Consider the following 27,960-nt stretch of genomic DNA (forward strand, 5'->3'; position numbering starts at 1 on the left):
TGTGTTGTTGCAAACATGATGCATGTTTTGGAATATTTGTATTCTGTACAGGCTTCCTTCTTTTCACTCTGACAATTAGGTTAGTAATTGTGGAGTAACTACAATGTTGTTGATCCATCCTCAGTTTTCTCCAATCGTAGTTAGAAGGACGCCTGTAACTTTCTAGTGACTAGGTGCATTGATACAACATCTAAAGTGTAATTAATAACTTCACCATGCTCAAAGGGATATTCATTGTCTGCTTTTTTTTTTTTTACCAGTCTACCAATAGGTGCCCTTCTTTACGAGGCATTTGAAAACCTCCCTGGTCTTTGTGGTTAAATCTGTGTTTGAAATTCACTACTCGACTGAGGGACCTCACAATTAACTGTATGTTAAACACTATTATTGCACACAGAGTGAGTCAATGCAGCTTATCATGGGACCTGTTAAGCAAATGTTTACTCCTGAATTTATTTAGGCTTGCCATAATGAAGGGGTTGAATACCTATTGATTCAAGACATTTCAGCTTTACATTATTTATTCATTTAAAAAATAGTCAAAAAACATAATTCCACTTTGATATTATGGGGTATTCTGTGCAGGTCAGTGACACAAAAACTCAAATGAATCCATTTTATTTTCATGCTGTAACACAGCAAAATGTTGACAAAGTGAAAGGGTGTAAGTATTCACACCCCTTCTGGAGGCCCTGTACGTTCGTGAAAGAGCACTCATACCAAACCACAAAACCAGAGCTTTACTGCGAAAGCAAAGAACAGCGAAAATAAGAAAATGTCAATGATTGCCATGATAAGAAACAGATAGAGGATGAGCACGCACGTGGCTGAAACCACATCCTCTCAAGGACACGCCCCGTTGCCAAGAGAACTTACAATGTAGCAACATTACCACAGTGCCTTCAGAAAGTATTCAAACCCCTCAACTTTTTCCTTATTTTGTTGTGTTACAGCCTGACCTTAAAATGGATTAAATGTATATTTTTTATTACTGGACTAGAAATACAGCATAATTTCAACATGTAATCATCTATGATTTTATTTTTTATTAATTAAAAAATAAAATAACAAATGTCTTCAGTCAATAAGTGTTCAACATATTTGTTATGGCAAGTTTTAATAAGTTCAGGAGTAAACATTTGCTTAAATAAGCTGCATGGACTCACTCTGTGTGCAATAATAGTGTTTAACATGATTTTTGAATGACTACCTCATCTCTGTACCCAACACATACAATTATCTGTAAGGTCCCTCAGTCGAGCAGTGAATTTCAAACACAGATTCAACCACAAAAACCACGTAGTTTTTCCAATGCCTCACAAAGACGAGCACCTATTGGTAAATGGATTTTTTTTAAAGCAGACATTGAATATCCCTTTGAGCATATTAGTTACACTTTGGATGGTGTATCAATATACCTAGTCACTACAAAGAGACAGGCGTCCTTACAAACTCAGTTGTTGGAGAGGAAGGAAATCGCTCAGGGATTTCACCATTAGGCCAATGGTGACTTTAAAACAGATACAGAGTTTAATGGCTGTGATACGAGAAAACTGAGGATGGATCAACAACATTGTAGTTACTCCACAATTACTAACCTAATTGTCAGAGTGAAAAGAAGGAAGCCTGTACAGAATACAAATATTCCAAAACATGCATCCTGTTTGCAACAACACACTAAAGCAATACTGAAAAAAATGTGGCATAGCAATTATCTTTTTGTCCTGAATACAAAGTGTTATGTTTGGGGCAAATCCAGTGCAAGACATTACTGAGTACCACTCCCCATAGTTTCAAGCATAGTGGTGGCTGCATCATGTTATGGGTATGCTTGTAATCGTTAAGGACAAGATAGTTTTTCAGGATAAAAAAAGAAACGGAATGGAGCTAAGTGCAGGAAAAATCCTTGCGGGAAAAACATGGTTCAGTCTGCTTTATACCAGACACAGCATGACAATAATCTAAAACACAAGGCCAGATCTACACTGGAGTTGCTTGCCAAGAAGACAGTGAATGTTCCTGAGTGGCCGAGTTACAGTTTGACTTAAATATGTTTAAAAATGTATGGCAAGACCTGAAAACAGTTGTCTAGCAATGATCAAAAAACAATTAGACAGAGCATGAAGAATTTAGAAAAAAAAAATGGGCAAATGTTGCACAATCCAGGTGTGGAAAGCTCTTAGAGTTACCCAGAAAGACTCACAGCTGTAATCACTGTCAAAGGTTATACTTATCTAATCAAGATATATTAGTGTGTTATTTTTCATGATTTTTTCAAACAAATATTTAAAAAATTATCCTACTTTGACATTAGAGTATTTTGTGTAGATCGCTGACAATATTTGTTTTCAATTAAATCCATTTTAATTCCACTTTGTAAAGCAACAGAATGTGGAAAAAGGCAAGAGGTGTGAATAATTTGACGGCAGTGTATGAACAAAAGAAACACCTAATGAGTTTGAGGGCGAGCGTATAGCAACATTGAACACTTATTGATCAGTTATCTATCATATGTAGCTAAATTGACATTCACTATTAAGTCATAATTATTAACATATGGGCAATCTGTTTGTTATTCTAAAAGAGATGGTTAACACAAGTAGTAAATTACTCAACTAAATCTGAGATTAAGTTCCCTGTCTATATTCTGTACAATATTCAAAATAGTCTTAACAGACAAAAAATGTTAAAAAATGACCGTGTAGATACAGTGGGGCAAAAAAGTATTTAGTCAGCCACCAATTGTGCAAGTTCTCCCACTTAAAAAGATGAGAGAGGCCTGTAATTTTCATCATAGGTACACTTCAACTATGACAGACAAAATGAGAGAGAAAAAATCCAGAAAATCACATTGTAGGATTTTTTATGAATTTATTTGCAAATTATGGTGGAAAATAAGTATTTGGTCAATAACAAAAGTTTATCTCAATACTTTGTTATATACCCTTTGTTGGCAATGACAGAGATCAAACGTTTTCTGTAAGTCTTCACAAGGTTTTCACACACTGTTGCTGGTATTTTGGCCCATTCCTCCATGCAGATCTCCTCTAGAGCAGTGATGTTTTGGGGCTGTTGCTGGGCAACACGGACTTTCAACTCCCTCCAAAGATTTTCTTGTGGGCATCAACAAGTGACAGTTTCACTAACCAAGAAAGGGAGAGAGAAAAAGAGACATGGGGGGTGGAGGGAGAGAATGCGGTCAGAGAGAGAGAGAGAGATCCACAAACTCAAGAACATAAAAGCAACACAGAATATTATAATGTCACCATGGTTACGAGAGCCTGCCCGCGCCTCAAACATAGTTCCCTATTTGTCACTCTGTGTCACTCTGTCCTAAAACCCTGGGGGAACACGGTCTCTGCTGAACTCTGAGAGGACAATTGTCTCGCGCCAAGGACGAACTATCCCGCTTTTACTCTGACACTTTGGAAGTATGCCATAATACCGCTGGTTTTGGTAGGTGCACATTTGTGTTTCGGTTTCTTCAATTGTTGATTGTGTATTCATTGTTTCAAGTAAAGCATTCGTTTGACTTGACATTTTAGGTAGAATTGGGAAAGTATTGGGAAGCGAAATTATAAACCCAACAATTGTTCCAAAACAAAAGTTGCGGTATTGAGAACTGTAAACTATGGCTAACAATATTTTGTTCTCAGGTTCAATGTACAATTGATTATTCATGATTAGGTTCACATCATCAAAACAACGTAGGCAGCTCATACCCAAGGGCACACCCTTGAGACCTGGCTGTTATACCAGGCCGATTTAGGACTTAGTAATATATAAATAAAAATGTAACCAGGTGGCTCACTGATACTGAAGCTATATAATTAAATGTTGTGGCTCAAATATCTAGTGGAGAGGTTGGGGCCCTTAATGCTTAAATGACTCATTCTTAAATGACCCATAGGAGAACCCTTTTTGGTTCCAGGTAGAACTATTTTGGCTTCCATGTAGAACCCTCTGTGGAAAGGGTTCTACATGGAACCCAAAATGGTTCTACCTGTAACAAAAAAGATTCGACCTGGAACCAAAAATGCTTCTTCAAAAGGTTCTCCTATGCGGACAGCCAAAAAACCTTTAAGATTCTAGATAGCACCTTCTGTAACACCTCACTCTAATGCTGTTGCCACCATAGAATTACATATAGAACAGCAAATTATAGGACCTCTAGTGGCCACACTGTTTTTACCATGTTCTTACTCCAGACAAAAGGCTATAGCACTTCTGCAAATATTTAAATATATATATATATATATATTAGAGAGAAAAAAAAACTTGTGTGAAGGTTGTAACTACAGATCACAATGAAATACAGCCCTGAGCCCTTGGATTTGACCTTGTGTTAACGAGTGAGGAAACATAGTTTATTAAAAACTTCACTGTGGAAAAGGTGATGTGTTGATATGCTTCAGTTTGCTGCCATGAGACTGGTTTCACAATTGTCTCCAGTGTAACAGTGGAGGCTCAGTAAAGGCTTGCTGCTCCAGACCAAAAAACAGATCTTGCCAAGGTCTGTCTTTACTGGGGTCAGGTCTACGGCCGAGTAACGTCTGGTAGGTTCCTGTCCCGTTGGGTTCGATATCCCTCTCCGTGCTGGAGGACTCTGCATGTCAGCTTTTGCTGCTCCAGACCAAAAACAGATCTGGCCAAAGCCAGGATAAACAGCTACCACCCAACCTCACCCCTAATTATATTCAGGTGTGTGTAACTAGGCTCTTACCCTTCCTGACCAGCAGATGTCGCCAACGAGCAGGAATATACCGACTATCACACACCCACCCTCTCACTCCATCACACCAGCGATCATACAGTAAAATAAGTATAAAACATTAGTAATTTATATCTACAGCCCCCTTATCCAAACGGCTCACTCATACGCCTAGCTCTTATTAATAGAGATGATCAATTTGTAAATTACAGTGCATGGAGAAAGAAATAACACCAATCAGAAAATATAAATATGTTTTTCCACTTGGATCCGACAGGTTGCTCAACTATTCATAATTGAATCGTGTGTAAAGGTGGTGGAATTATGAGGAAATTAAGTCAAGGTCAGAATCTGTAGACACGCCTCCACCACACATTAATTTCTTTGATGTCCACCCAAAACGAATAGCATGCTATTCTCATGTTTAAGTTCAAGGTCAGAATATGTGTAGAGAGAAAGGTGCACACAAAGGGAATTACGTTACATTTACGCATGCTTAACTCAGGTTGGAATTCCCCCCATATCTGCCTAAACCAAGACAGGAGGCTCACACAACTCTGAGGCCAACGGTTTTTAAAGATGAATCAAGAGTTGAGTTTGAATATGTTTCTCAGCATACTCATCCAAAAACATGCAACTTTATTTTATTTTAATTTTATTTCACCTTTATTTAACCAGGTAGGCAAGTTGAGAACAAGTTCTCATTTGCAACTGCGACCTGGCCAAGATAAAGCAAAGCAGTTCGACACATACAACAACACACAGTTACACATGGAGTAAAACAAACATACAGTCAATAATACAGTAGAATAATAAGTCTATATACAATGTGAGCAAGTGAGGTGAGGGAGGTGAAGGCAAAAAAAGGCCATGGTGGCAAGGTAAATACAATATAGCAAGTAAAACACTGGAATGGTTGATTTGCAGTGGAAGAATGTGCAAAGTAGAGATAGAAATAATGGGGTGCACAGGAGCAAAATAAATAAATAAATAAATAAATACAGTAGTGCAAGAGGTAGTTGTTTGGGCTAAATTATAGATGGGCTATGTACAGGTGCAGTAATCTATGAGCTGCTCTGACAGCTGGTGCTTAAAGCTAGTGAGGGAGATAAGTGTTTCCAGTTTCAGAGATTTTTGTAGTTCGTTCCAGTCATTGGCAGCAGAGAACTGGAAGGAGAGGCAGCCAAAGGAAGAATTGGTTTTGGGGGTGACCAAAGAGATATACCTGCTGGAGCGCGTGCTGCTATGGTGAACCTCGAGCTGAGATAAGGGGGGACTTTACCTAGCAGGGTCTTGTAGATGACCTGGAGCAAGTGGGTTTGGCAACGAGTATGAAGCGAGGGCCAGCCAACGAGAGCGTACAGGTCGCAGTGGTGGGTAGTATATGGGGCTTTGGTGACAAAATGGATGGCACTGTGATAGAATGCATCCAATTTATTGAGTAGGGTATTGGAGGCTATTTTGTAAATGACATCACCGAAGTCGAGGATTGGTAGGATGGTCAGTTTTACAAGGGTATGTTTGGCAGCATGAGTGAAGAATGCTGTGTTGTGGAATAGGAAGCCAATTCTAGATTTAACTTTGGATTGGAGATGTTTGATGTGAGTCTGGAAGGAGAGTTTACAGTCTAACCAGACACCTAGGTATTTGTAGTTGTCCACATATTCTAAGTCAGAGCCGTCCAGAGTAGTGATGTTGGACAGGCGGGCAGGTGCAGGCAGCGATCGGTTGAAGAGCATGCATTTAGTTTTACTTGTAGTTAAGAGCAATCGGAGGCCACGGAAGGAGAGTTGTATGGCATTGAAGCTCGCCTGGAGGGTTGTTAACACAAAGAGAAGGGCCAGAAGTATACAGAATGGTGTCGCCTGCGTAGAGGTGGATCAGAGACTCACCAGCAGCACGAGCGACATCATTGATGTATACAGAGAAGAGAGTCGGTCCAAGAATTGAACCCTGTGGCACCCCCATAGAGACTGCCAGAGGCCCGGACAACAGACCCTCCGATTTGACACACTGAACTCTATCAGAGAAGTAGTTGGTGAACCAGGCGAGGCAATCATTTGAGAAACCAAGGCTGTCGAGTCTGCCGATGAGGATGTGGGGATTGACAGAGTCAAAAGCCTTGGCCAGGTCAATGAATATGGCTGCACAGTATTGTTTCTTATCGATGGCGGTTAAGATGTCATTTAGGACCTAGAGCGTGGCTGAGGTGCACCCATGACCAGCTCTGAAACCAGATTGCATAGCAGAGAAGGTATGGTGGGATTCGAAATGGTCGGTAATCTGTTTTTTTTTTTTTTTTATTTATTATTATTTTTTTTTTTTTTTTATCCCCTTTTCTCCCCAATTTTTCGTGGTATCCAATCGCTAGTAATTACTATCTTGTCTCATCGCTACAACTCCCGTACGGGCTCGGGAGAGACGAAGGTCGAAAGTCATGCGTCCTCCGAAGCACAACCCAACCAGCCGCACTGCTTCTTAACACAGCGCGCCTCCAACCCGGAAGCCAGCCGCACCAATGTGTCGGAGGAAACACCGTGCACCCGCCCCCCTCAGTTAGCGCGCACTGCGCCCGGCCCGCCACAGGAGTCGCTGGAGCGCGATGAGACAAGGATATCCCTACCGGCCAAACCCTCCCTAACCCGGACGACGCTAAGCCAATTGTGCGTCGCCCCACGGACCTCCCGGTCGCGGCCGGCTGCGACAGAGCCTGGGCGCGAACCCAGACTCTGGTGGCGCAGCATAGCACTGCGATGCAGTGCCCTAGACCACTGCGCCACCCGGGAGGCCTATCTGTTTGTTGACTTGGCTTTCGAAGACCTTAGAAAGGCAGGGTAGGATAGATATGGGTCTGTAGCAGTTTGGGTCAAGAGTGTCCCCCCCCTCTGAAGAGGGGGATGACCGCAGCTGCTTTCCAATCTTTGGGAATCTCAGACGACACGAAAGAGAGGTTGAACAGGCTAGTAATAGGGGTGGCAACAATTTCAGCAGATAATTTTAGAAAGAAAGGGTCAAGATTATCTAGCCCGGCTGATTTGTAGGGGTCCAGATTTTGCAGCTCTTTCAGAACATCAGCTGACTGGATTTGGGAGAAGGAGAAATGGGGAAGGCTTGGGCGAGTAGCTGTGGGTGCATTTGACCAGGGTAGGGGTAGCCAGGTGGAAAGCATGGCCAACTTTTTTGAGTTTGTGTTGCAGGAAGCAAATTTCAGCTTGAAAAAGCTAGCCTTGGCTTTTCTAACTGCCTGTGTATATTGGTTTCTAGCTTCCCTGAAAAGTTGCATATCATGGGGGCTGTTCGGTGCTAATGCAGAACGCCATAGGATGTTTTTGTGTTGGTTAAGGGCAGTCAGGTCTGGAGAGAACCAAGGGCTATATCTGTTCCTGGTTCTAAATTTCTTGAATGGGGCATGCTTATTTAAGATTGTGAGGAAGTCATTTAAAAAAAAAAAACAGGCATCCTCTACTGACGGGATGAGATCAATATCCTTCCAGGATACCCCGGCCAGGTCGATTAGAAAGGCCTGCTCGCTGAAGTGTTTCAGGGAGCGTTTGACAGTGATGATTGGAGGTCGTTTGACCGCGGACCCGTTACGGATGCAGGCAATGAGGCAGCGATCGCTGAGATCTTGGTTGAAAACAGCAGAGGTGTATTTAGAGGGCAAGTTGGTTAAGATGATATCTATGAGGGTGCCTGTGTTTACGGCTTTGGGGTGGTACCTGGTATGATAATTTGTGTGAGATTGAGGGCATCAAGCTTAGATTGTAGGATGGCTGGGGTGTTAAGCATGTTCCAGTTTAGGTCGCCTAGCAGCACGAGTTCTGAAGATAGATGGGGTGCAATCAATTCACATATGGTGTCCAGGGCACAGCTGGGGGCAGAGGGTGGTCTATAGCAGGTGGCAAAGGTGAGAGACTTGTTTTTAGAGAGGTGGATTTTTAAAAGTAGAAGTTCAAATTGTTTGGGTACAGACCTGGATAGTAGGACAGAACTCTGCAGGTTATCTTTGCAGTAGATTGAAACACTGCCCCCTTTGGCCGTTCTATCTTGTCTGAAAAGGTAGTTAGGGTTGAAAATTTCAGAAATTTTGGTGGTCTTCCTAAGCCAGGATTCAGACACGGCTAGAACATCCAGGTTGGCAGAGTGTGCTAAAGCAGTGAATAAAACAAACTTAGGGAGGAAGCTTCTAATGTTAACATGCATGAAACCAAGGCTATTACAGTTACAGAAGTCATCAAAAGAGAGCGCCTGGGGAATAGGAATGGAGCTAGGCACTGCAGGGCCTGGATTCACCTCTACATCACCAGAGGAACAGAGGAGGAGTAGGATAAGGGTAAGGCTAAAAGCTATGAAAATTGGTCGTTTAGAACAGAGAGTAAAATTACGTTTTTGGGGGCGATAAAAAAGTTTCAAGGTATAATGTACAGACAAAGGTATGGTAGGATGTGAATACAGTGGAGGTAAACCTAGGTATTGAGTGATGATGAGAGAGATATTATCTCTAGAAACATAATTGAAACCAGGTGATGCCATCGCATGTGTGGGTGGTGGAACTGAAAGGTTGGATAAGGTATAGTGAGCAGGGCTAGTGGCTCACAGTGAAATAAGCCAATAAACACTAACCAGAACAGCAATGGACAAGGCATATTGACATTGAGGAGAGGCATGCTTAGTCAAGTGATCATAAGGGTCCAGTGAGTAGAGGTTGGTTTGGGGTCACGGCGAGTCAGACAGCTAGCCGGGCCATCGGTAGCAAGCTAGCATAGGATGGAGGTCTGTTTTTAGCCACCTCGTGCGTTTCCGTCGGTAGATTAGTGGGGTTCCGTGTGGTAGAGGGGATCAATCCAATTGGCAAAATAGATCTAATTATAGTGACCCAAGAAAAATTGTCCGATAGACTTATTCAGATAGCAGCCGATAAGACAGCTAACGATTAGCGGGCCGCAGATGGGCGTTCAGGTAACGTCGCGACGGAGGGGCCAGTTGGATAACTCCCTCGGGCAGATAACGTCGGTAGTCCAGTCGTGAAGGCCCGGTGGGGCTCTGCATTGGCAGTAAAACGGGTCCGGATAGGTGATTGTAGCCCAGGAGTGGCTGATGGAACTCTTCAGTTGGCTAGCTCCGGAATAATTGATGTTTGCTCCGGGATCGACGTAAGCCAATAGTCACACGGGTAGGAGCTAGCTAGCTGCGAAAACCAGGTGTAAATGTCCAGAGCTTGCGGTTGAAATCCGGGGATATGGAGAAAAATAGGTCCGGTATGTTCTGGTCTGAGTCGCGTTGTACAAAAGTGGCGATAGATTTTCGAGCTAAAGGAATAGCTGATGACCACAAACCGTGGTTAGATTGAAATACTAACGAGGTGAGCAACAAGGTGAGTAAAAAGATGCCTGGTTATTTCTCTCCAACTTGTTGCCTCTATATAGCCTATAAAAACAGTCACGAAAATTTACCCACAACGGCAGTTACAATGTCTGATTTGTGGCACCAGCAATCTAATATCTATGATGAACACTAGCCAAAATGACACATGATGGAAGGCATGTGATTTAATTTCAAAAAAATTATATTCTGTTTTCAAATAAGTCGAGATCATATCTATCTTGGCTAGAATTGTTATATTGTAGTCTACCATTCCTGTTTACAATTTTGTAGTAGTAAGCCTAAACAGTGTAATTCTCAAGAGTATATCAATGGAGGCTGGTGAGAGGAGCTATAGGAGGACGGCTCATTGTAATGGCCAGAATGTAATACATGGAATGGTATCAAACACGGTGGCCGACAGTTCGCTGGTTCCAGTCCCCGTTTTGACTTGGTGGGAGATCTGTCGACATGCCCTTGGGCGGGGTGCTTGACCCTGGTTGCTCCTGTGGACAGGAGATGGTTAGTTGACTGGATGTAATGTAAATGTTGACCGATTCTATGTTTTAATATTTCATTTAAAAAATAATAATTACAAAAGAATAACACATCCAATATATGTAAGAAAAAAGGTATGAAAATGATGCACTCAGTACTGTAAGTTGCTCTGGATAAGAGTGTCTGCTAAATGACTAACATGTAAATGTAAAATATGGAAACCACGTTTGACTGTTCCATTGATTCCATTCCAGCCATTACAATGAGCCCGTCTTCCTATATCTCCTCCCACCAGCCTCCACTGGAGTATAAGGGCTGTTCCAAGGGAGGCACAGTGGTGGATGACTGCATTTGAAGGCCGGACGGACGGAGTGGAGAGCGAACTTTAGGATGAGGAAGACAACATTCCTCAGTCTATGTGATATTGTCCAGCAACAGTGTCATTACAGGAAAGCACTGTCTGTGGAGCAGCCTGTTGCCATTTGTCTGTGGAGGCTTGCCACTAATGTAGAGTACCGAACAATCTCGTTATTGTTTGGTCTAGGTTTGTCAACTGCATGTACAGTCACTAATCAAATTGCCAGTCTCATCCGGGAGAAAATGTTATAGCTTCATATCAAGACACCAACCGAGGCTGAGTTCAGAGACATAGTAACAGATTCCTGGACCGTCAACCAGGATTACGTCAATTCTGTGGAGCAATCAATGACACATATACCCATCATAGCACCACCACAAGACAAGTGGGACTTCTATAACAGATGGTCCTACAAGGTTGTAGATCACAAATGAACGTTTTCGGACATCCACATTGGTTGGGTCGGCACAGTACATGATGCCCGTGTGCTGGCCAACTCAGCACGGTTTGCCAAGGGTCAGGAGGGCAGACTACTCCAAAGATGGACTGAGACCTTTCATGGTGCGAAAGTGCCACTTGAAATATTAGGAGACGCCGCATATCCTCTTCTTCCATGGGGGATGAAGCCCTACTCAGAGAGCAATCACACCTGTGTAGATCAACTTTAATGAGAGGATCAGTAAGTTCTCACATGACTTTAGAGAGGGCTTTTGGTCGACTGAAGGGAAGATGGAGGCGTTTGCTTAAACGCAATGACTCTCACATTGACATAATGAACACACTAATTACGGCAGTCTGTGTGCTGCATCGTTTTTGGTGAAATTTATAATGAGTCTTTTGAGGAGGATGAAGTACAACAACAAAGAATTCCCAGCAATGCAACTGGAAGGGAGCACCTGGCACCATCTCTACGGTGAAGCATGGGGGTGGCAGCATCATGCTGTGGGGATGTTTTTCCGTGGCAGGGACTGGGAGACTAGTCAGGATCGAGGGAAAGATGAACGGAGCAAAGTACAGAGAGATCCTTGATGACAACCTGCTCCAGAGCACTCAGGACCTCAGACTGGGGCAAAGGTTCACCTTCCAACAGGACAACAACCCTAAGCACATAACCAAGACAACGCAGGAGTGTCTCTGAATGTCCTTGAGTGGCCAAGCCAGAGCGGCCAAGCCAGAGCCTGAACTTGAACCCAATCGAACATCTCTGGAGAGACCTGAAAATTGCTGTGCAGCGACAGTCCCCATCGAACCTGACAGAGCTTGAGAGGATATGCAGAGAAGAATGGGAGAAACTCCCCAAATACAGGTGTGCAAGCTTATAGCATCATACCCAAGTAGACTCGAGACTGTAATCGCTGCCAAAGGTGCTTCAACAAAGTACTGAGTAAAGGGTCTGAATACTTATGTAAATGTCATATTTCAGTTTTTTTCTTTGTCATTATGGGGTATTGTGTGTAGATTGAAGAGGAAAATAAATAATGTAATCAATGTTAGAATAAGGCTGTAACGTGACAAAATGTGTAAAAAGTCAAGGGCTCTGAATACTTTCAGAATGAACATAAAGTGTAATATTGGGATGCAATCTCAACTCTATATCTGTTTTAAAACTACCAAGAAACAGTCTTTGTGACACAGATTTAGCCCCCTGCAGTAAAAGGTTAAATAGCCTTTTGCCCCCTTACGCTCACAAATATTCCCATAAACGACTGTATTGTGGGTGTTTGTCAATTCCACTAATATCCCAGATCTCCAATAAGGTATCAGTTTCACAGAAAGTTTATGTCTCCCCTTTGCCCTTATTTGAACTCATTTTGTTGTTTCTCAGCTAATTTAGCTAATTAAGTTAGTCAATAGTATGTCAAGCTAACGTTAGCTGGCTAACAAAAGTTTAATGACCAACGGAAAATAACAAAAATCACTTGGTTGCAACTTCGTATGTTAAAGTTTTTTGCATGCGAACATCAGCAAAGGATGTTGCCGCGTCACAATACCTCGTACCCTGGTCCTGGATCTTGGACCCACAGCCTGGGCAGGGTCCAGGATATGTGAAAGCGCCCGTAGAGTGTAGGGATGCAGACTTCCTAGTGTATGAGTGCCCTGTAGGGATGCAGACTTCCTAGTGTGCCTTTTAACACAAATACTTTCCTGTGATGTGACCACCGCAGGTGTGTGCAGTGGAATGGGTCATTTAGCATGTACTTTATGTGCACAAAACATTATGAACACCTTCCTAATTTTGAGTTGCACCCTCTCCCCCCTTTTGCCCTCAGAACAGATTCAATTTATTAGGGCATTGACTCTAAAAGGTGTCGAAAGCATTCCACTGGAATGTTGGTCCATGTTGACTCCAATGCTTATCACAGTTGTGTCAAGTAGGCTGGATGTCGTTTGGGTGGTGGACCATTCTTGATACAAACTGGAAATTGTTGAGCGTGAAAGACCCAGCAGCGCTGCAGTTCTTAAAAGAAAACGGTGCGCCTGGCACCTACTACCATACCCCGTTCAAAGGCATTTAAATATTGTCTTGCCCACTCACCCTCTGAATGGCACACATATACAATCCATGTCTCAATTGTTTCAAAGCTTAAAAATCCTTCTTTAACCTGTGTGGATTTATCAATATGTGATTGTAGCTTTCAACTGGATTCACCTTGTCAGTCTATTTCATGGAAAGTACAGTTGTTCTTAATGATTTGTACACTCAGTGTACATCTACATCCATTCAGTCAATAGTGATGTGTACTACTAACTGCAAACATGAACATTTTGGCATTGACAAAGCTGCATTTTTCTTATTTTTACAGATATAGCTAGCTTCCCTCTCCACTGGCCCCAAGATGGAGGGGATGAGGACCTTCAACCAGCCTCCAACCTCCAGCCATCCAGCCCCCACCATTAACGACTCAGACACCTGCATTACCCTGTACAACCACCGGGGGTACGCACGAGTCCTCATGCCCCTCTTCTACTGCATCGTCTTCTCCGTGGGGTTGCTGGGCAACGCCCTGGCCTTCCACATCATCCGCCCCAACGTGAGGAAGATGAACTCCACCACACTCTACTCTGCCAACCTGGTCATTTCTGACATCCTGTTCACACTGTCACTACCGTTACGGATAATCTACTACGCACTGGGCTTCCACTGGCCTCTGGGGGAGACCCTGTGTAAGATCACAGGGCTGATCTTCTACATCAACACTTACGCCGGGGTCAACTTCATGACCTGCCTCAGTGTGGACCGGTTCATTGCTGTTGTCTTGCCGCTCCGATTCGCACGCTTCCGTAAGGTCTCCAATGTCCGGTACATTTGTGTCGGGGTGTGGTTGCTGGTCTTAATGCAAACTCTGCCCCTCCTCGCCATGCCCATGACTAACGAGGAACCTGATGGCTTCATCACCTGTATGGAGTATCCCAACTTCGAACCGGTGCCCAACATCTCCTATATCCTGATTGGCGCCGTATTCCTAGGCTACGGAGTCCCCGTGGTGGCCATCCTGGTGAGCTACTCCATATTGTGTTATAAACTCCGCCTCGCCGCCAAGGCCAATCAGCTGACGGACAAGTCGGGGCGCAGCCAAAAAGCCATCGGGGTGATCTGCTGCGTCTCCCTGGTGTTCGTGGTCTGTTTCAGCCCCTATCACATCAACCTCCTCCAATACATGATCCGAAAGCTGATCTACACACCAGACTGTGCTGAACTCACAGCCTTCCAGATCTCCTTACACTTCACTGTGTGTCTGATGAACCTCAACTCCTGTCTGGATCCATTCATCTACTTCTTTGCCTGTAAGGGTTACAAGACGAAGTTGCTGAAAATCCTGAAGAGGCAGGTGAGCGTGTCCTTCTCTAGCGCAGCACGGACATTGCCCGAGGGGTCGTCCAGAGACTTCAGCAATGGTAATAAGATCCACCTCAACAGCACCAGACACAAACAGTGAGAGAATGGTGAAAGGTGAGCCGACGACCAACCAACAGACTGGTGAGCCAAAGACAAACCAACAGATTGGAGAGCCGACAACCATCAATCAGACCGGTGAGCCAACGATTAGCCAACAGACCGGTGAGCCAATGACCAGTCAACAACCAGTGAGAATGATGAGCCAATGACCAACAGTTCAGCAGCCAACAATCAGTTACAGCAGTGAGCAAGAAACCAGCAAATTGCCAGAGGATCTCTGAGGAGAACTATAACTGTATAACTGATTACAAGTTTAAAGAGGCATCTCACACCCTCTGGAAATAGAGCCTCTGATCTAGGACAGCCCAGGCAGCAGACTGTTTCTGGATCCAACAAAGTGTTTGCCTATACAGTGACAAGTTGATCAAAAGCGGAAACACATAAACACATAAGAACATTATTAAACAGCATGGACAGCTGAATATTACTTAATGGTTTCAGAGACTCTGACCAAAGAATAGAAAGCTTTGGGACGTTACAATGCTGAGGAATGAAGATTATAAACCATGTGGATTATACTTTTTGTATATACACTTAATGAATTATTCTTCAACATAACCTTGGGATTATTGTTAAATGTAAAATATTTCAACACCATGTACTAAATGTAACCACGTCCTTCAATTAATTGAATCAGGATCAATTACATTTTTTACCAAGATGTTCAAATGAATAAGTATGAATAAGTTTGAATTAGTTTGAATTAGTTTGTTCACAATGAAGGTTTCCCTCTGTTCTTGATTAATGTGATTGTTGTATGTGGCTATCAAACCATGTCATTTTAAATAAATAAGAAATAGAAATAAATGATCCCGTGGTGTTCAAGGTCATGTGGTATTTCTCAGAAAGATACAATGAATATCTGTCGACATTGGTAATGTTGACCTGACTTCACTGTAGGCCCACAACGCTTGCCCAACACAACGCAGTAACTTTGCTGAGCCACAAGAGGGCAGTGTTACATAGAATACAGTAGAAAATGAACTTGTAAAGTAGATTGCAAATATAGATTGATTGTTTTATAACACGATTGTGTCCTTTATTTACCAGATGCTTGTTTGTAAAGTCATTTCTAAATTAGCCTGGGGACATGCCTTAGAAAGGTATGTTTTATTAGTTTGGAATGATCAACCCACAGGCCTATATTCGCCTGTCCACCAAAACATTTACACCTGCTAGACTAACCTACATTGATAGGCCTACATTCCTCTGTCCACCAAAACATTTACACCTACTAGACTAACCTGTATTGATAGGCCTACATTTGTCTGTCCACCAAAACATTTACACCTGCTAGACTAATCTACATTGATAGGCCTACATTCGTCTGTCCACCAAAACATTTACACCTGCTAGACTAATCTATATTGATAGGTCTACATTCGTCTGTCCACCAAAACATTTACATCTGCTAGACTAACCTATATTTATAGGCCTACATTCGTCTGTCCACCAAAACATTTAAACCTGCTAGACTAACCTATATTGATAGGTCTACATTTGTCTGTCCACCAAAACATTTACACCTGCTAGACTAACCTATATTGATAGGTCTACATTTGTCTGTCCACCAAAACATTTACACCTGCTAGACTAACCTATATTGATAGGCCAACATTCGTCTGTCCACCAAAACATTTACACCTGCTAGACTAACCTATATTGATAGGCCAACATTCGTCTGTCCACCAAAACATTTACACCTGCTAGACTAATCTATATTGATAGGTCTACATTCGTCTGTCCACCAAAACATTTACACCTGCTAGACTAATCTATATTGATAGGTCTACATTTGTCTGTCCACCAAAACATTTACTCCTGCTAGACTAACCTATATTGATAGGCCTACATTCGTCTGTCCACCAAAACATTTACTCCTGCTAGACTAACCTTTATTGATAGGCCTACATTTGTCTGTCCACCAAAACATTTACACCTGCTAGACTAACCTATATTGTTGTTTTCTGAGGGTGCTGTATGGAGTGATATTAGTGGCACCACAAATTGAATCGGAATTATTTTGAACTTGTATTAAGAATCAGAATAATTGAATTCTCTAATATAATTCCATAGTCCTGGGCTCCATAGGCCTATAGCAGGTGATTGAACAGATAAGTAATGAGTCCGACTCCAACCTAAAAGAAGTGCTGACAAACACAGACAACCACATGATGGCGGTCCCAGGAAGACATAACATCCGGCGCCGACACGAGATGGCCGCCTCGCTTCGCGTTCCTTGGAAAATATGCAGTATTTTGTCTTTTTATGTGTTATTTCTTACATCGGTACCCCAGGTAATCTTAGGTTTCATTACATACAGTCGGGAGGAACTACTGAATATACGATTAACGTCAACTCATCATCGTTCCTACCAGGAATATGACTTTCCCGAAACGGATCCAGTGTTTTGCCTTCCACCCAATACAATGGATCTGATCCCAGCCGGCGACCCTGTGCGACGCCGTAAAAGGGGCAAACGAGGCGGTCTCCTGGTCAGGCTTCGGAGACGGGCACATCGCGCTCCACTCGCCAATGTCCAGTCTCTTGACAATAAGGTTGATGAAATCCGAGCACGGGTAGCATTCCAGAGAGACATCAGGGATTGCAACGTGCTCTGCTTCACGGAAACATGGCTAACTCAAGAGACGCTAACGGAGTCGGTGCAGCCAGCTGGTTTCTTCATGCATGGCGCCGACAGAAACAAACATCTTTCTGGTAAGAAGAGGGGCGGGGGGGTATGCCTTATGATTAACGAGACGTGGTGTGATCATCATAACAACACACAGGAACTCAAGTCATTCTGTTCACCTGATCTAGAACTCCTCACAATCAAATGTCGACCGCATTATCTACCAAGGGAATTCTCTTCGATCATAATCACAGCCGTATATATTCCCCCCCAAGCAGACACATCGATGGCCCTGAACGAACTTTATCTGACTCTTTGTAAACTGGAAACCACACACCCTGAGGCTGCATTCATCGTAGCTGGGGATTTTAACAAGGCTAATCTAAAAACAAAACTCCCTAAATTCTATCAGCATATCGATTGTGCTACCAGGGCTGGAAAAACCCTAGATCATTGTTATACTAATTTCCGCGACGCATATAAGGCCCTCCCCCGCCCCCCTTTCGGAAAAGCTGACCACGACTCCATTTTGTTGATTCCAGCCTACAAACAGAAACTAAAACAACAAGCTCCCGCGCTCAGGTCTGTTCAACGCTGGTCCGACCAATCTGATTCCACGCTTCAAGACTGCTTCGATCACGCGGATTGGAATATGTTCCGCATTGCGTCCAACAACAATATTGACGAATATGCTGATTCGGTGAGCGAGTTCATTAGGAAGTGCATTGACGATGTCGTACCCACAGCAACGATTAAAACATTCCCAAACCAGAAACCGTGGATTGACGGCAGCATTGGCGTGAAACTGAAAGCGCGAACCACTGCTTTTAACCAGGGCAAGGTGACCGGAAGCATGACCGAATACAAACAGTGTAGCTATTCTCTCCGCAAGGCAATCAAACAGGCTAAGTCCCAGTACAGAGACAAAATCGAGTCGCAATTCAACAGCTCAGACACAAGAGGTATGTGGCAGGGTCTACAGTCAATCACGGATTACAAAAAGAAAACCAGCCCCGTCGCGGACCAGGATGTCTTGCTCCCAGACAGGCTAAACAACTTTTTTGCCCGCTTTGAGGACAATACAGTGCCACTGACACGGCCCCCTACCAAAACCTGCGGGCTCTCCTTCACTGCAGCCGAGGTGAGTAAAACATTTAAACGTGTTAACCCTCGCAAGGCTGCAGGCCCAGACGGCATTCCCAGCCGCGTCCTCAGAGCATGCGCAGACCAGCTGGCTGGTGTGTTTACGGACATATTCAATCAATCCTTATCCCAGTCTGCTGTTCCCACATGCTTCAAGAGGGCCACCATTGTTCCTGTTCCCAAGAAAGCTAAGGTAACTGAGCTAAACGACTACCGCCCCGTAGCACTCACTTCCGTCATCATGAAGTGCTTTGAGAGACTAGTCAAGGACCATATCACCTCCACCCTACCGGACACCCTAGACCCACTCCAATTTGCTTACCGACCCAATAGGTCCACAGACGACGCAATCGCAACCACACTGCACACTGCCCTAACCCATCTGGACAAGAGGAATACCCATGTGAGAATGCTGTTCATCGATTACAGCTCAGCATTTAACACCATAGTACCCTCCAAACTCGTCATCAAGCTCGAGACCCTGGGTCTCGACCCCGCCCTGTGCAACTGGGTCCTGGACTTCCTGACGGGCCGCCCCCAGGTGGTGAGGGTAGGTAACAACATCTCCACCCCGCTGATCCTCAACACTGGGGCCCCACAAGGGTGCGTTCTGAGCCCTCTCCTGTACTCCCTGTTCACCCACGACTGCGTGGCCATGCACGCCTCCAACTCAATCATCAAGTTTGCGGATGACACTACAGTGGTAGGCTTGATTACCAACAACGACGAGACGGCCTACAGGGAGGAGGTGAGGGCCCTCGGAGTGTGGTGTCAGGAAAATAACCTCACACTCAACGTCAACAAAACAAAGGAGATGATTGTGGACCTCAGGAAACAGCAGAGGGAGCACCCCCCTATCCACATCGACGGGTCAGTAGTGGAGAAGGTGGAAAGTTTTAAGTTCCTCGGTGTACACATCACGGACAAACTGAATTGGTCCACCCACACAGACAGCGTCGTGAAGAAGGCGCAGCAGCGCCTCTTCAACCTCAGGAGGCTGAAGAAATTCGGCTTGTCACCAAAAGCACTCACAAACTTCTACAGATGCACAATCGAGAGCATCCTGTCGGGCTGTATCACCGCCTGGTACGGCAACTGCTCCGCCCACAACCGTAAGGCTCTCCAGAGGGTAGTGAGGTCTGCAGAACGCATCACCGGGGGCAAACTACCTGCCCTCCAGGACACCTACACCACCCGATGTCACAGGAAGGCCATAAAGATCATCAAGGACAACAACCACCCAAGCCACTGCCTGTTCACCCCGCTATCATCCAGAAGGCGAGGTCAGTACAGGTGCATCAAAGCAGGGACCGAGAGACTGAAAAACAGCTTCTATCTCAAGGCCATCAGACTGTTAAACAGCCACCACTAACATTTAGCGGCCGCTGCCAACATACTGACTCAACTCCAGCCACTTTAAAAATGGGAATTGATGGAAATTATGTAAAAATGTACCACTAGCCACTTTAAACAATGCCACTTAATATAATGTTTACATACCCTACATTACCCATCTCATATGTATATACTGTACTCTATATCATCTACTGCATCTTGCCATCTTTATGTAATACATGTACCACTAGCCACTTTAAACTATGCCACTTTATGTTTACATACCCTACAGTACTCATCTCATATGTATATACCGTACTCTATACCATCTACTGCATCTTGCCTATGCCGTTCTGTACCACCACTCATTCATATATCTTTATGTACATATTCTTTATCCCTTTACACTTGTGTGTGTATAAGGTAGTAGTTGTGGAATTGTTAGGTTAGATTACTTGTTGGTTATTACTGCATTGTCGGAACTAGAAGCACAAGCATTTCGCTACACTCGCATTAACATCTGCTAACCATGTGTATGTGACTAATAAAATTTGATTTGATTTAATAAAATTTGATTTGATTTGATCACACAGACTGTTGTCACAACAACATATTACTAAGAACACACCACACCATCTGGCATAGACAGCAGACTGAGGGAAAAAGAGATTTAGAACTATGTTTTTACAACTAAGAGATGTACAACTATGTACAACTATACTTCAGAAGCAAAGCATATAACATATATATATTAATATCAACTAACTCATTGATATGGTTTACAGTATATGACTGTATTCACTATGTTTAGGCATTTTAATCCACCCTTAATGCATAGAGGGGTATCATATTGTCCCTACTCTGGATTGAGATGACACCCTGACATGGTTAATATCAGTACCACACACTAATCAGCTCACAAACTAACCGACTCATCATAACAAAACATGCAACACATTTCATCTTTGAGGAGATCATAGAAATGGGGGAAGCAGCCACATGATGCCGCAGCCACGTGTTGCAGCAGACACGTGTTGCAGCATAGTTTCCTTGAGTGTAGGAAACTTTACCAAGTGTGGGAAAGTGTTACAGGTGCTTCTCTCCATTGTGTCTCAATCCTCCGTGGCGGAGATGATTTATGATGATAATGGAAAAGATGAGTCTGCATGGAGAGAACAAGCCCTTACGACCCTCAAGACTTGTGATTTGCTGTGTCCACTTTGTAATCCACTAAAGCTTGTTCATAAAAATCTTATTCGCACGCACACACACACACACACACACACACACACACACACACACACACACACACACACACACACACACACACACACACACACACACACACACACACACACACACACACACACACACACACACACACACACACACACACACACACACACACACACACACACACACACACACACACAAACAACATCCCCTGCTATGTTTTCATGTCACGGTCCATCCTTGACCTTGAGGAATCTCACTCAAGGTGTGCAGACAGTTTGCATCCATTAAAAAGCTGTGGCTCTGTAAAAACCATCTCCCGGCATCAGCGTGTATTAAGTGTATTACCACCCGTTCTTATTTCCTGTTTATATGGCGACTACCTCAACATCCTGTTTTTAATTACTTCTCTCCGGCAGCATATGCTTCTGGTGGCAATCTGCTGCGGATTACTCCCCCAAGAGCTAATGCGCTGTGACAGACCCCACTTTTCCAATCAATAACTCTCCCTAAATCTGCCATCTTCTCCGCCTGCCAAAAGCACTACCCACTTCTAATCGCACATCATTTTCTTTAAGGGTGTCTAATTGCAGATTGAAGCTGTAGATCTTTCTTGAGTTCCCTGATAAAGAAAAGAGAGTCCGCACACACAGCAATAATGTGCGGGAATATAATCTCTGTATCTAAGTATACTTTTTGTCCAGCACCGGCTAACTAAAGTTTAGGAAATGCAAATCACTTTCTAGTGTTTCTTCCATAACTAACTACTAAACTCTTTAACAAAATATGCTATCTAGAGCCTAAAACGGTTCTTCAGCTGTTCCAATAGGACAACCCTTTGAAGAACCCTTTTTGATTCCAGGTTGAACCCTTTGAGTTCCATGTAAAACCCTTTCCACAAAATAGTTCTACCTGGAACCAAAAATGGTTCCACCTAGAACCAAAAAGGTTTTTTCAAAGGGTTCTCCTATGGGGACTGCCAAAAAAAAACGTTTGGAACACTTTTTTCTAAGTGTATATCAACAGTGAAAACAATACAACACAGGAAGTGAAGGGGGTTTTACACTGTTGCACTGTAGCAACCAATAAAACGGTACTTCTGAAATAGCACTGTTTTCACTTCCCCCTTTGTGTGTTGAGCTCAACACTCCGAGAGAGAGAGACAGAAAGAGAGAGAGAGAGAGAGAGAGATATGGCTGCATGCCTCATCGTTTCACAAGTGTCTTGAAGTGCTTGTGAGGCCTCTTTGGTAGAATGCTGAGAGAGAGAGAGGACATGATGCAAATAAATGAGGTAAGTAGCTGCCTTTTTACTGAGCTCCCAGCGCTATCTAGATCTAGCTAATCTCTTCTGAAGAAATGCACTACATTTAGTTTTGAGATTAAATGGTACTTTTTGGGAATGTTTTAAAAAGATAAACAGAACGTATTGGTTGAACAAACACACATACGATTATAGGGAGAAGCATCTGTTTCTCGATTTTGTCTGTTGTCTCAGATGAAACCACACTGAGTGAAATCTTGATACATAAAAGTATAATTACAGTTGAATAATATAACATGCTATAATATGATTATTGTCGTAATAATCAGACTTTTGGGCCTGCAGACCAGTTCTACTAAGCTATTCATTCTCGACACCAGCTCAATTTACAGATCTATCTTCAAACTCAAAGGGGAAGTTAAAGACATGCTCTGGAATTTGGCAAATAATTAGGGCTCTATTCAAATCAGATTCGCTTTAGCCAACATCTGCATAGTAGTTGTTTTAGCAGAACTGTGTTAGAGCTGTCAAATCCACAAGTGGCTCCATGCATTATACCTAAAGCGGAGTCACATTAACAGAAATCCTATGCAGCATATGTTTACCAGTTTGAACAACGGAATGTGAGATGTAATCTACACCTTTGATTGGGATGATAGAAATCCTCGTTATTTTGTTGAATGATTTTTCAATTTGGGTCGAATTATTTCTATATAGCCTACACTTTCTTGCGCGGAACTTCTAAAGCAAGTGGGGCCGGTGTGGCTTCGTAACAACGCGCAAGAGCAGCTACTCACCAATTTGACGGCTTCAACGCAGTTCCACCACCGACATGCCAAAACATCTGCTATGCAGGTGTTCAATCTGGTCCTATTGCCGGTTAACGCTTGATCTGATTGAATCTAGGCCTTGGTGTTTTCTAAAACCTCCCGCTTTTGGGCTGGATGTTTCTATGTGTAGTTTATACATGCATCATCTATCTACTTTCAGAACTACTGGCTAAAAAGTATACGAAAGTCCTGGATAATCTCTTTAAGTGAGAGAGGGTTGCTAAACCATTTACAGTAAATGGTCCTCAAGGGTTTTCCAGTCAAGATAATCAAGTACTGTACTTTCACTTCTTTATCTCTTGTACTCTCTTCTCCTTTTCTGCTCTGATTCAAAACCCAGATTTCTCTCGTAAGCTTGTAAAAAGGGAACAGGGCTCAATGTCACGTGGATGTCTGTCTCTGTGCTCTGTATCTGTTACTGTAAGACGTATACACATGTTTACAGTAAGACAATTGTACACTCAAATTGTCACCTTCCTCTTCATCTACTGTTGATACTGCAGGTGCACAGCTGGGCCATTCTATAAATAGAGTGCCTTTTATGGTAGTGCAATTTTGTAAAAAAAACAAAACGATTTATTTCAACAAATTTTAACATTTTGCCATAAAGAGCACATGTTCAACTTCATAACAAAATGTTTTCCCATCTCAAGAAGTTAAATTAAGAAAAATGACTATAAAAGTGATAGGGTTGGCTGTAACAGGGTTGACGATTTCAACTGGTTTCAACCGGTTCAAACGGTGCCCCGGGGCCCCAAATGCAGTACTCTGGCCCTGACTACAACCAGCTCACCTGCTTAAACACTATGGTTTGACCAGGCCTATTCAATGCTCTTTTGAAGAAGAAAAATTAAGGAATGGTTTTACCATATTAAAACGACAAATATAAATGAATAACTAATCATATTAAATACATCCTTATAAGTTACTTTCCCAAAGAAACCAAAGAATGATGAAAACTGGGTTAAAATCTTCCCAGAAGTTGGTAAAACATGATGTGGGACATTCCAAAATGGGGATTTTTTTCGATTTATTTTATATATCTTTATGAAAACACACTGTTATTGGATTTTTTTACTTGGGAATAGTTTTGTTAGAGTGAAGATGTCTGTGATCCAACTGGTGTCACGTTCCTGACCTATTTATGTTAGTTGTTATGTGTGTTAGTTGGTCAGGACGTGAGGTTGGGTGGGCATTCTATGTTTTCTGTTTCTGTGTTGGTTTTGGGTTACCTGGTATGGCTCTTAATTAGAGGCAGGTGTTTGGCGTTCCTCTAATTAAGAGTCATATTTAGGTAGGGCGTTCTCACTGTTTGTTTGTGGGTGATTGTCTCCTATGTCTGTATGTATGTTCGTACCACATGGGACTGTAGCGTTTGTTTGTTTCGTTTCGTTTCGATGTCGTCCGTTTCCTGTACGTAAGTTTATGTTGAGTTATGTAAGTTTATGTTCAGGTTGCGTCAACGTCGTTTTCTTATTTTGTAGTTTGGAAAGTGTTTTGGTTTCGTTTCGTGTGCCATCGTAATTTATAATAAAGATGGCTTATTTCCCTGAGCCTGCGTTTTGGTCTGATGATCCTTCTCTCCTCTCCTCGTCCGAGGATGAGGAGGGAGACAGCCGTTACAACTGGTTGAGTGTTTTATCAAAATTTACACACAATGTCTGAGGGACATGAAAAGGAACTCTATTCCTGGAATGACCCAGCTATTTTAAAGAAACATTCAAATGACCTAACAGCACAGACTGTGAATAACAGACACACATGAAGAATTCCGCCTTTCAAGATGCATCCTGTAAACTACCCTTGTATTTTGACTGCTCTAATCTCTTATTTTTATGTTTCTTTACATACATTAACCAATTGGCTCGATATTTCATGTGTTATTTTTCTGCAGACAGTATTTCGATAAGTCAGCAGACATATTATACGATTATTGCCACATTTATTTGATCATGTGACTTATGTGGTCTAGTGGTTTGTGTCACAGAGCATTGCACATGCATACCAGAGTTTACCAAGGGTTTGAATCCGACCCACTGCCCTTCTGAATCCCAACCTTTCCTGTCTTCTGTTCGGGTCCTAGTTGTTAAATAAAACTACAAAATCTGTATGTGTTAATGTTCATCCATTTACTTATCATGTGCTCTTTTTCAGCAGTACCATTTCACAAGGTAGTTAGATGCATCATGGGAGTGGATCAGAACTTATCTACAGTAGTGGACCTGAACACATCTAATATAACCATGGAGTACAGCTCAGCCCGCTCAGTGGAACAGGTCCCTACAGAATACCGCATCACAGGCCTGGTCTTCTACTGTGTCATCTTCACCATTGGCATAGTGGTCAACGTCACCGCATTATGGGTATTTGCCTTGACCACCAAGAGGAGGAACTCCGTCTCGGTCTACATGATCAACGTGGCCATAGTGGATCTCGTCTTTATCATCCTTCTCCCCTTCCGGATGGTTTACTATGGCCAGGACTACTGGCCGTTCGGAGACATCTTCTGTCGGGTCAGCGCGGCTCTGACTGTCTTCTACCCCTGCATGGCCCTGTGGCTCTTTGCCCTGATCAGCACTGACCGCTACGTGGCCATCATCCAGCCCAAACACAGCAAGGAGCTCAAGAACATCCCCAAAGCCCTGGTAGCATGCATCGGGGTGTGGATCATGACCCTGGGTAGCACTGTCCCCTTGCTCTTCCCAGACCACGACCCGGATCGCTCCTCCAACTTCACCACCTGCATCAAGATGCGTGACATCATCCACCTGCGAACGGACAACCCCGTCCACTTCACACGCCTGTTCTTCTTCTTCCTGGTGCCGACCTGTATCATGATTGGTTGCTATGTGGTCATCGTGGATAATCTCGTCCACGGACGGACTTCCAAGCTCAAGCCCAAGGTCAAGCAGAAGTCCATCAGGATCATCATCACGCTCATCGTCCAAGTGCTGGTGTGTTTCGTGCCCTTCCACATTTGTTTGGTGGTTCTGTTGCTGGAAGGTGGTGATGGTTCGGACTACAGCACGTGGGGGGCCTTTACAACATTCCTGATGAACCTGAGTACAGTTCTGGACATTATTCTTTACTACATTGTCTCCAAGCAGTTCCAAGATAGAGTGATCAGTGTGATTCTGTATAGGAACTACCTGCGTAGCGTACGGAGGAAGAGCAGACGCACACACACAGGAAGTGTGAGGTCGTTCAGTAACTTGACCAGCGCCATGATCTGAAGGTGGAAACCAAACTCAACTGTGCAAAATAAGGTGACCCAGGGACTTTACAGATGCATATCTGGCAGACAGTGGCGGTCGGTGACATTTACAATGAGGGAGGACAATACATTTTTTTATGAGCATGGCCTTATTTCTATTACAGCATATTGGATGATTGTCATTCATATACCATTCACCCAGCTCAATGTAACATCGATAGGTTTAGGCTACATCCTACATGATATTCACATTTTCCTATCATGAGGTTGGTACAGCCTAGCCTATGAATGAAAGTTTACAACCACAGGTCAAGAGAAAGATTTGAGTTATCAAGGTGGCAGACAGTGACATATTCAATACCGTCTCGCACACTCTTGCCCACATCTAGCTGATCTATGGTGTAATCATTAGTCCAACAGTTGCAAACAAAAGTTTCTATTGGACATATGCCAGTACGTTTTTCCCCATTTCGTTCTGTTTGCTTCTGTTTAAGAAATGTTTTTCAACAGAATCGGCGGAAGGAATTACACCCCTGATCACACGCAAACACAGTTCACTTCACAGCAGCCACATACAAAGAGCATGAGCACAACACAACACATCAGCTGTCTGTGACCAGGTGAAAAAACCTTCCCAAGCCAAAATGTCATATCATAACCGCTAACCGCTACACACAGCCTACATCGTTGTCACCATATTAGCTAACGTCATAGTCAACATAGCTACTACAACTAACATGTTAGTAAAATCATAGTACAATCATGCAGTGCGGTGTACAGTCAGCAAACTTGCTTCTCCTTCATTTTTAAAGAAATGAATGTGTTCAAAATTGTTAAACTATTGTCTTTCTTTCTCTTTGAGTCAGCTACTCACCACATTGTATGCACTGCAGTGCTAGGTAGCTGTAGCTTATGCTTTCAGTACTAGATTCATTCTCTGATCCTTTGATTGGGTGAACAACATGTCAGTTCATGCTGCAAGAGCTCTGATCGGTTGGAGGCAGTCCCCCAGAAGTTCATAATTACTGTGTAAGTCTATGGAAGGGGGTGACGACCATCAGCCTCCTAGGTTTTGTATTGAAGTCAATGTACCCAGAGGAGGACGGAAACTAGCTGTCCTCTCGCTACACCATGGTGCTACCCCAGAGAGTGCTGTTAAGGCTACTGTAGACCTTTGCAAAACAGTGTGTTTTAATAAATTATTTGGTGACGTGAATATATTTTGTATAGTTTTATCTAAAAAGGATAACTTTTTAATGTTTCACTTATTTCTATTTTCATGAAATTTGTTGAGGAGGATGGTCCTTCCCTTCCTCCTCTGAGGAGCCTCCACTGCTGGCAGAGTGTTCTAACATTGAATAAAGTATACATGTGTGTTCAGGTGTGTTCAGACTGGTGATTCAGTAACTTAATCCTCATTTACA

At 43.2% G+C, this 27,960-nt stretch overlaps 2 protein-coding genes and 1 long non-coding RNA gene across 5 annotated transcripts; 2 read left to right on the forward strand and 1 right to left on the reverse strand.

Moving 5' to 3' along the window:
- Positions 1-2,856: 2,856 nt before the first annotated feature.
- LOC139539148 (uncharacterized) lies at positions 2,857-23,648 on the reverse strand. Its single transcript, XR_011667876.1, has 2 exons — positions 23,290-23,648; positions 2,857-3,142 (listed from the first exon to the last, which is right to left on the reverse strand). It is a non-coding gene; the product is annotated as an uncharacterized lncRNA (long non-coding RNA).
- Positions 3,320-15,696, forward strand: LOC139539146 (G-protein coupled receptor 183). 2 transcript variants are annotated; one of them, XM_071341968.1, is made up of 2 exons: positions 3,320-3,456; positions 13,733-15,696. In XM_071341968.1, the coding sequence occupies exon 2, from the start codon at positions 13,766-13,768 to the stop codon at positions 14,864-14,866; it is 1,101 nt and encodes a 366-aa protein (XP_071198069.1). In that variant the 5' UTR covers positions 3,320-3,456; positions 13,733-13,765; the 3' UTR covers positions 14,867-15,696. The 2 variants fall into 2 exon arrangements, with proteins under 2 accessions (XP_071198069.1, XP_071198070.1); XM_071341969.1 differs by lacking the exon at positions 3,320-3,456 and adding an exon at positions 11,873-12,234.
- Positions 22,367-27,914, forward strand: gpr18 (G protein-coupled receptor 18). 2 transcript variants are annotated; one of them, XM_071341971.1, is made up of 2 exons: positions 22,367-22,522; positions 25,480-27,914. In XM_071341971.1, the coding sequence occupies exon 2, from the start codon at positions 25,509-25,511 to the stop codon at positions 26,553-26,555; it is 1,047 nt and encodes a 348-aa protein (XP_071198072.1). In that variant the 5' UTR covers positions 22,367-22,522; positions 25,480-25,508; the 3' UTR covers positions 26,556-27,914. The 2 variants fall into 2 exon arrangements, with proteins under 2 accessions (XP_071198072.1, XP_071198071.1); XM_071341970.1 differs by having other exon boundaries at positions 22,386-22,522; positions 25,477-27,914.
- The last annotated feature ends 46 nt before the right edge of the window (positions 27,915-27,960 follow it).

The sequence above is a fragment of the Salvelinus alpinus genome, chromosome 14 (assembly GCF_045679555.1).
Source record: "Salvelinus alpinus chromosome 14, SLU_Salpinus.1, whole genome shotgun sequence".
In the NCBI taxonomy this organism is placed as follows: domain Eukaryota; kingdom Metazoa; phylum Chordata; class Actinopteri; order Salmoniformes; family Salmonidae; genus Salvelinus; species Salvelinus alpinus.

What these genes read in the sequence shown, in the direction of transcription:
- LOC139539146 (XM_071341968.1), top strand. Translation starts at nt 13,766, where the DNA reads ATGGAGGGGATGAGGACCTTCAACCAGCCTCCAACCTCCAGCCATCCA.
- gpr18 (XM_071341971.1), top strand. Translation starts at nt 25,509, where the DNA reads ATGGGAGTGGATCAGAACTTATCTACAGTAGTGGACCTGAACACATCT.